General features: G+C 37.8%; 1 protein-coding gene and 1 long non-coding RNA gene across 3 annotated transcripts; one reads left to right on the top strand and one right to left on the bottom strand.

Annotated features, from left to right (window-relative positions):
- Positions 1–2,622: 2,622 nt before the first annotated feature.
- Positions 2,623–4,243, top strand: LOC133707342 (uncharacterized). 2 transcript variants are annotated; one of them, XR_009845062.1, is made up of 4 exons: positions 2,623–2,922; positions 3,180–3,236; positions 3,707–3,811; positions 3,971–4,243. It is a non-coding gene; the product is annotated as an uncharacterized LOC133707342 (long non-coding RNA). The 2 variants fall into 2 exon arrangements; XR_009845061.1 differs by having other exon boundaries at positions 2,623–3,624.
- A 4,647-nt stretch (positions 4,244–8,890) lies between these two features.
- Positions 8,891–9,355, bottom strand: LOC133744472 (disease resistance protein RPV1-like). Its single transcript, XM_062172576.1, has one exon. It carries the CDS (start codon positions 9,353–9,355, stop codon positions 8,891–8,893), a length of 465 nt encoding a protein of 154 aa, XP_062028560.1.
- Between the last annotated feature and the right edge of the window lie 221 nt (positions 9,356–9,576).

Here is a 9,576-nt window from a genome sequence, read left to right as displayed (position 1 = left end):
CATGTTTCTTTGTTGAAAAAGAAGATTGACAACTCTTCTGTGGTGGCAACACAACTCCCTCACATTTCTGACCTAGATAACCTTAAATGGGAGCCAGTTGCAGTCCTATAAAAGAGAATTTATAAGAAGAAAGGAGCAGCTGCAACACTACAGTGGTTGGTACAATGGTTGGGTACCTCACCTGTAGAAGCTACTAGGGAAGATGCAGCAGATATTATATTAAGGTACCCTCATTTTGACTTTGATAAAAATGGGGGATGAACATGTGCCTGTGGAGCAGAAAACTCTGCCCAGTAAATCACAGAGGAAATGTACCGGAACTTGTGGTCAAGTTCGTTTTTGGAGGAGGGTAAATTGTCATGAACCTTTCCTGTGTTGACTAGGAATAGAACAGGTTCCCTTTTATTTCTTTTATTTCGTATATTAGTTAAACGCACCGTTTCATTTCCAATTAACTGATTAAGTCTACCTGCTTCTGTTCACGTGATTAGGGCGTTACGTGTGTTAGTTCGACACGTGTCCACCATGGGTACGACCCAGCCTATTTGAGCGGCTCCATTGTAACTGATCACTCTTAAAGCTTGAATATATATCAATTTTACAGTTTTCTCTATTAGCTCTTTTCTCTTTCAATTTCTGCTATTTTCCTTTGGATCCCAGTGGTGAGGGTTTAGGGTTTAGGTCCGTACAAGGAACTAAGAAGCTCCGTCGCCGGCTCGCCGCTCCGCGTTGATTTTCGTAGTCGGGCAATTCTCTACTCCGGCTCGTTCCCTCGTCAAGCTCGCCAAGGAGAAAGTTGTTGTCCTCTTGGGTACCATGTTTTGTTTTTCAGTTAAATCTCTGAAAGTTTGGTTGGGGTTGGTTGTGTTTGGTATACGGTGAGGTTTGGGAGGCAAAGTGTATTTGGAATGAGGATTTTTGGGGGTTTTAGTGCATTCTGAATTTTCAGGTCTCTAGAAGTATAGAGCTTTACGGATTGTTCTTAGTTGTTTCTCTTTTGGTTCTGCTTAGGATTGATGTAAAGGACTTCTCTGCTTTGATATTTTCTTTTCATTATATCAATTTCCCACTGATGTTACTTTGGAAATTGCGAGTCTAATTAATATTGGTTAAGGATTATATTAGGTGTTTGATATCATGTGAATTTACTGATGTTCAGTTTGAGTAGTTGATTTTATGATGACTTTCACATGTATTTTATAAGTCTTACATCTTGTTATATACTTGATATTGTAATACACTGTTCTCGATTGGTTACAAGCATTCTTTGGTACATCTTTAATTAGTCTTTGTTATTAGGTTGTCTGTGATAGTTGTGTACGTGTGTTTCATAAATAAGTGATAAAGAGATTGTGTGATTCCATCTTTTGATATTGAAATTTAATGTGCTTAAGCTTAATTTGTGGTGCTGTAAAACTTTGTAATGGGATGTTTTAGTTATTTTTAAAAATTGAATAAATTAGTTAAATAATAACTAGTTATTATTCTGAGAGTTTTTATTTCATGAACTTGATAAAGTTCCTCTGTTTTCTTTCAGATTTCATCAATATTCTCAAAACCGGAGCCAGATAGGGTATACTATCCTTTACTCTTATCCAGTACTTTGATTTACTCGATTCAAGTAACAATCAATGTTTTGTGATGTATGAGGACTCTTCAGAAAAGGATAATTATAGATAATCATACTCTGTTTATAAATGTGACCGGCGAGCTTCGACTGTAAAAGATGGACTGATGGTGTTGTTTTTATTTCTGGAACATAGATGGAACCTGGTTTCTCCATTCTCTTCTATATTTATTCCCCCCTCTCTCTCACATCATATACTTCATTTTGGTAATGTGATATAATTCTACGGTTTGGTGGATGAATCAAAGTTTCAGAAATAGATTTGGGGCTATTTCTAATCTCTGCAATTTCGTGTCTCCATTTTGGTGATACGAGGTGTAGTGAATGGGTTGGGCAACGGCGTCACAGCTAGCACCATAGGCGTCGTTCTCAATCAGGTGTCGACCTTCCCATCACCTGCATCAAAATCGTTTCTCCCTATATATCCCTTTTCTTCTTTCTATTTCAATCTTTGATGACTCAAAAGTGAAAAAGATGTATTTCTCTCCCACGAAATTTTATTAAATTTGGTTCAAAAAATGAAATCAAAGATTAGATTACATGAACTTGGATCTGGGTTTATCCGTAATGGTTCTAAGATTAATGCTTTTAGTTAATTACTTGTTTTACTTGACAACAATCTGCAGATCTGTATGGTGGTAATACGTCTATCCTTAGATATGGTATGGTTTTTGTTCTTGATGATGCTGTAGAGGTACTAATTCACCCACTTTAGCCTTTTCCTTTCATTATATATAGTTGCCCATATTAATAATTGACCATTGCTTCTGAATATGACTCACATTGTGTTATAGCAATACAATTATGAAGCTTTTGAGCTGAAACTTTATTCCTAACAAGTTCATTTAGACTTAGATAACAAAGTAGCTACCTTGTCAGAACGGAGGTAAAAATCTGCATGCAGTTTTACTTTTCTCCTATGGCAGTGGCTGACCAATTTGCAACTTTCCATCATACATGCACAAGTCATTGTTCATGTATATTGTTGGTGAACATATGCTTCAAATTCTATAGTAGAAATACTTTATACTGCATCCCAAACTTTTTTGCTGAGAGCCTTGGTATTTGTATAATATATAGATCAAATATATAATTGAAGGCCAGGAAACAATGGTGGAATATTTTCACACTTTTTCATATAAAAAAATATCTCATACTTGCTTCAACACTGATGGGCATTAAGATTGAGCAAAACAAATGCTAGCTAATGAGATCATTTTTGTCTTTCTTTTAGTTGGCATCTACGGAATTGCATTCAACAAACAAGAACAACGGAATAGCATAACCTTTCACAGGTTGGGTAATCTTGGTTTTGTCCTATGGAACTATTTTCATTGTAGCTCTTATTTTATCTATCTGCTGATCCGTATATTTTTTTCTATTAGCTCCTTGTGGTTGAAGTTCATTCCCCTGTAGTATTAGTTTCTTTGTGTATATATATAATTGCTCCAGATACAAACCAACTATGTTCCTCTACTATAATTGGTAAAGCCCAAGTTGAACTTTTTGATTTATAATGTCTTATTCATCTTAAACATGCATTTCAATGTAGGTATTGATCCCAAAATGGGTCGAGAGCTAGTAGCTCCTCAGGTTATCAAGCAATCAGGTCAAAGTTTTTAAACTAGTTCTTTTATTCAATATACTATGGAGTTCACAGTTTCGTTTGAAGCTTTTCAATTATAGTGCTTTATGACCAGGAAGGCAATGGTATTCTTGAAACTTTGTTGAATGAGTTTAAGTACCCAAGCAGATATTGGAATGCGTGTTCACACAATTGCGATACCTTTTAAGTTGGATATAATTCTTTGATTTTTGTTATGTTTTATTTGTTGTAATTAAAAAGGAGAAAGTGGAGAAAATAAGAGACGCAGTAGAGAAATAAGCCTTTGGTAATTATTAGCTTATATTGTCATGTATTTATATATGTATGTGTATGTATATTTGTAAGGAAGGCATAGAGAAATGAAATTGGAATCAGTTCTGAAATTTCAAAGGTTGCTTTCGATTCCTTTCCTAATAGATCACGTCTAATCAATGTTGTGACTTCTGACTAAGGGTGCCGGTTGTGTATTGCAGAATTTAGCTTGTTGTATGCCTCCAAGATCTTATAGTGACGATGAGTTCAAGGTTATTTAACAGACTTTGAGCAAGCTCAAGGTTTGAAATGGTGGGGGAGTTGAGGTAATGAAATTTGTTGTTCATGTATATATTTGTTTCTTGTTCGGTTTTTGTTTCTCTATTTGCTTAGAAACTTTGAAGCTTCAGCAAAGCATCTTTAGCTTTGGCTGTGTTTAGGATTTGCTTGCTTAGTAACTGTGGATTGTGTTTGTTCTCATTCAGCAATTACTCAAGTACTGTAATGGTGTTTCGTCAATGTACAAGATATACTTACTGCATTGCTGGTTCACTCCCAAATAAGTGGCGAAGTGACTCAACATCAAAAGTTTTGAAGCTGTTTTAGAGAAGTAATAGAGTAGTTTTATTTTATTATTATTATTCTTATTCTATTAAGATTTGTATCACAGTACACAAGGTAGGAAAACTTGTTGGCATAGACAATGCAGTAGGTGTGTAATTTTATGAATGCCACACTGTATTTTGATTGTTTTGAGATTATTAATGAAAATTATGACTTATGATCAAATATTTGAGGACTTATTATTGTATTTTCATGGTATAGTAATAGTGCATTGCAAACATTAATGCAAAAATACAGGACATCAGCACCATTAAAATGCTATTACTAATGAACAATAGCATTTAAACAAACGCTATATATGGATTGTCTAAGCATAGCAATTGACTAAACGCTATGGAAAGTTTAATAATAGCGTTTTTAAAATGCTATTGAAGCCTATACAATAGCGCTTCCAAAACGCTATGGATGTTAAGGGTGTGTCCTGTAACGTTTTATGAAACTATTTTTGTAATACTGGATTGTAGAATGAAAACGGGGAATTAAACTGTAAGTTTTTAAGATGTAAATACATGTTCGGTACAAGTATTTCAAAACTTGAAATATTAAAAACATATCTATCATTTTAAAAAAAAAAACATATCTATAGCACCTAGCTAATTAGATCTGACACGTGAAAGAGAGATTTTCTAAATCCTTCATTCTTCTCTACTGTATGATTCTGCAAGTTTCAATTGATTGAAAAAGACGGGGAAGAAGAAAGTTCAAACAACAGATAAAGTAGATGAGATCATGAGAAGAGAGGATAAGTCTCAATGGAAATTGTGGGAAAGAAAGAGAGAAAGATCAAAAGAGAGGAGAAGAGTTTGTGGATCTATGTGCTTAAAAGTAAAAAAAAAGATATCACTTTCTCTAATTGAAGGACATGTTGTTTTCAGGAAACAATGAAAACGTCAAAAAGTCATTTCCCATATTTATTCATAGTTCTTGAATTGTTTCTTAAAATTCGTTTTCCTTGTTTTTCAAATTTAATGCACCGAACGCAAATTACATAAGTTTTTGAATTCGTAAAACAAAAAACAGTATCGCAAAATGATACCGAACGGGCCCTAAACTTTTCATAGCGTTTGCGGAAACGCTATGACAAACTCTGGATCTATTATAGCTCGGGCATACATAGCGTTTTAGTAAACGCTATGGTATCCTACGATAGCGTTTTTTAAGCGCTATGAATGGAAGTTTATGGTGTAGTGAACTTTACCGTCTCAGGGAAAAGGCACGTACTGTCAACTCAGATGATGATTATGTGAATTTGTACGAAGAGGCATGCGTCCTGAGAGAAAATTTTTAATGGGCACAGACTGACGCACCATACTATTGCAACCAATTGCTTCGATGCCCAGTTATTGCTGTAATGAGTGTATCACAGATGAAGATATGTCTTGGTCTCAAGTTATGCCATGGCTGGGATGGAAAACTGAAGCTCTGTGTCATCCCTTCGGGACTTGATCTTGGACTTACGGGAAATTGATGACATGAAGTCGTTTGCAAGAGAATGGGGATTGGTTTTAGAACCTAATACCTCTGCTGAGCTGTTGGAAGGGTTGATGGAGATCAGCTTCAGGTAAGCTGAGGCTGGAAGGAAGCTAGCTACAATACAGAGGGAAGCTATGCAATTACCTCATGATGATGAGACAGGATATGCCGCATATGCAGCAGAAGCTGAAAGACTGCGAAAGCGTATTTGGGCTTATACATGTGGTATAAGATATTTTCGAAGGGAAATGGAGAAGATGGCCTAGAAGGGCTAGAACTGGTTTACAATTTTGATGTTCTTCTCAGACATAGTATGAAAACATGTTGTATAAACAAGTGTGAACTCATCATGATGTTCTTCCCTAGTAAAGTTGTTGCTTTATTTTTGAAAAATTTCTCGGACAGTGAATTTATTGCCAGGTATTTGGTCGTTTGATATTGTGATGCCTCGGAAATTCGTATTTATTTTCTGAGGATTTTCCGGAATTAATTTTATGGTTATTGGACGGTTTCGTGGCTCGTGGATGGAGTGGAAGTGTTTCGGATGAATTTTATTCGAAAAGTGTGGATTTAGGGGGGGGTACGAGGTTGACTTTTGATAAGTTGGGATTCTCTTAAAACTTCCTTCACGAAAGTTGTAGAGCGCGTCGATACGAGTTCGTGGATATGTGGAACGCGGAAATCGGAGTTTGTATGAGAAAGTTATGAGCGTTTGAAAATTTGGAAAGTTACTATATATAGGGGTTTCCCTTTCGGGAAAGTTACTATTTTCATTGGTAAGTTTCCATTTCCGGAAACTCAGAAATCCTCCGTTCTCTTTCCTGTTTCTCGACTGACCCGACCCGGATCCGGTCGATCCGACCCGAAGTTTCCGGCAGTGAAACTTGGCCAGCTTGTTCGCCTCCTTTCTCCGGTCGTCCCTGTGGTGGCCTCTAACGGCGATTCTCCTCCATGGCGGCGCTGCAAGCGGCACAGATCGAGGTATTCAGACCCGACCGGAAATCCTTGTTCCGGTGAAGGCACGGCTTCAAGTTTCCTTCTTTGGCTTCGTGGGAGCCTTTTGGATCGATCTATGGTGTTTGTTTGGATCGATTTACGTGGAAATCGGTTTAACTCGGATTGAGCAAAAATTCAAAGCTGGTGAGGTAGTTTTCGACCCTTTATGCTTGTTTTCTGACTTCGAGCTAGTTATGAAAATTCACAAGCATGCTTAGATGAACATCTTTGATGTTGCTAGTTCTGGCGGCGTTCCAGCCATATTAGGAACTGTTTCTGGTATCATATATCTTCTACTAGTCGATACGAGCGTTTCGATATATAATATGCAAATTTTGGAGTTCGTATGGATTTTTTATGATTTTTACGGTTTCATACCGGTTGATTTATTCGATCCGTGAGGATCTGAGCGTCCGATCGACTTGTGGTTTGGACATATCGATCGTGGAAGTGTTCCGGAGACTTTGGGAGGTCTCGGATGTGGTTTCGCCTCGATTGGCGCCACTTTGGGGATTTTAGTTCAAAACAGGGGTTTCAGACTTAAATCGTTTGTGAATCATTACTAAGTTGAAACCGTATGTGATTAGGTACTTGACTAAGTATTTTGGACAGTTATTTTGTGGATTGGCTGCTTTGTTCTTTATTGAAGACGCAGCGGGAGTTTCGAGGTGAGTAATCTCACAAGGTTCATTTACGAACGGAATACCTTTATCGTTTTGAGAGTTATTTATTAACTGCAAACTATAGTTGGTATTAGTAGGCATTCCTGAGTGGATGACTACGTATATATATATTTACGTGAAATATATATGTTTTGGTGGGTTTGTGATTTATGAAAACAATAGGCATGAATGATGCGTTTTATTGTTTTGGGTTGTGGCTTTTGGAAAACAAATGATTGTGGAAATGTTGATTTCGGTTTGTTTTGAAAAGCATTGAGATTTGGGTATGAAAACAATATGCATGAATTGATGCTCTTTATTGTTTTGTGTTTTGGCTTTTCGGAAAACAATGATTATGGAAATGTTGATTTCGATTGTTTTGAAAAGCGTTGCGATTTGTGTAACATTTTGGGTCCAGTGCGACTCCTTTAATGTTTTGCTCCAAGGGACTGTGCGGCCCGAGGAATGAACGTCTATGACACGTCTTTGGCCGGACAAGTGGTTACGTTTTAAGTTAGAGCTCTAGTCTGTCTGCCACAATTATGATTCATGGGGTAACGGGAATCGGTTATATCTAACTCATGAGATTACGTGTTTTTAGGGAACAAGGTGTGAGTTGCTTCCTTATTAACAGTTTTTAAGGGGACAAGGTGCAAGTTGTTTTCCTTATTAACGCTTTGATAGAAATCAAGGTGTGAGTTGCTTTCTATGGTATGATTGATAGAATTCAAGGTGTGAGTTGTTTTCTATGTTATATTTAATAGAAATCAAGGTGTAAGTTGCTTTCTATGGTACGATTATGGTACAATTGATAGAATTCAAGGTGTGAGTTGTTTTCTATGTTATATTTGATAGAAATCAAGGTGTGAGTTGCTTTCTATGGTACAATTATGGTACGATTGATAGAATTCAAGGTGTGAGTTGTTTTCTATGTTATATTTGATAGAAATCAAGGTGTGAGTTGCTTTCTATGGAAAGGGTAAAGGTGCAGTCGATGTGCGTTGGTGCTGCAGGGGCAGTAGGGATGCGTGCGCAGGGGCGCGTAGGTGCTGCAAGGACAGCAGATGTGCGGCAGAGCTGCGGGAGCAGCAGTGCAGTGATGCGGGGCTGCAGAAACACGGGCGCGTAGGCGGGCAGCACGGAGCGCAGGGGCGCGTAGCGCTGGGCGCGCAAGGAGCAGGCTGCAGCGAAGGCTTGGCTAGCTCGGGCTAGGGGCTGCTAGGCAGTAGGCACGCAGGTAGGCAGAATAGTTGGTTTCGGTTTTTGTGGCTAGAGTCGTGCTGATAACGTGTTTAAGTAAAATAGATTCGAGAGAGAATTGTGGAGAGAGATGTGTGTATTATTATTGAGAATAGGAGCCCTATATATAGGGATTACAAAGTACTAGTTCTAATGTTACAAGGAATACCAATCCGTGTAGGATTGGGAAATCTAGAATCTTCTCTCCTATTGCTACTCCTAGTTTGATAAGGCACACTAAATCGATATTCCTTCAACAAATATCTTATTGATAGTGACTACAGATTGCGAGAGGAAATAAGATTTGAATAAAGGGTGAAGCTCTACAGATGCTAAACAAGATGGACCAAAAAGAAAAAGGAAATTAAACTTTACAACTAGCCGTTAAAAAAAAAAGGGGTAAGTGCGTGGTTACCTATCAGCAGTACTACTAAGATGCAAGCCAGACAAATTTGCAGCTTCATGAAGAGCAGCTCTCCACCTGGGTACATTCTCTGCATATCTATTTGCAGCTTTATGTTGTACAAATGCCTTCGCAAAACTACCCGTCTGATGCCTGACATCTGAAGGCTCAACACGATAGAATATTGGAAAAACAGTTTGCCCCAATGTTTTTCTACACTCCATGATCTTCACCAGCTCTTCAAGACACCATCTTGAACTCGCATAATTCGCTGAAAAGACTATGACAGAGATCCTAGACCGTTCGATTGCCCTAATGAATGACTGTGATATATCTTCCCCTCTCCTTAGTTGGTTGTCGTCGAAGAAGGCAAAGATTCTAGATGAAACTAATTTGCTGTAGAGGTGGCTCGTGAAGTTGTTTCGTGTGTCTACACCTCTGAAGCTCAAGAACACGTCGTAGGATGAAGCCATTTCTGATTTGCTTTCGCGCCTTCTAGCTGAAGCTCAAGAACATGTTCTACCTTTACTATTTGCAACTCAAATAAGAAAATGAATAAAATCGAATGCTCACTCCATCATCTAGAGAGTGAGGTGGAATCTTTTCTTTTCCGGGTAATATCCATGCATGAATAAACTCATGCAGCACTCCAGTTGACTAGCTTTTTCTTCTTGTCAAAATGACTCATATAGCA

This window comes from Rosa rugosa, chromosome 4 (genome assembly GCF_958449725.1).
Source record: "Rosa rugosa chromosome 4, drRosRugo1.1, whole genome shotgun sequence".
In the NCBI taxonomy this organism is placed as follows: Eukaryota; Viridiplantae; Streptophyta; class Magnoliopsida; order Rosales; family Rosaceae; genus Rosa; species Rosa rugosa.
Note: the sequence above shows the minus strand (reverse complement) of the source record. Positions and strands in the feature narration are given on the sequence as shown.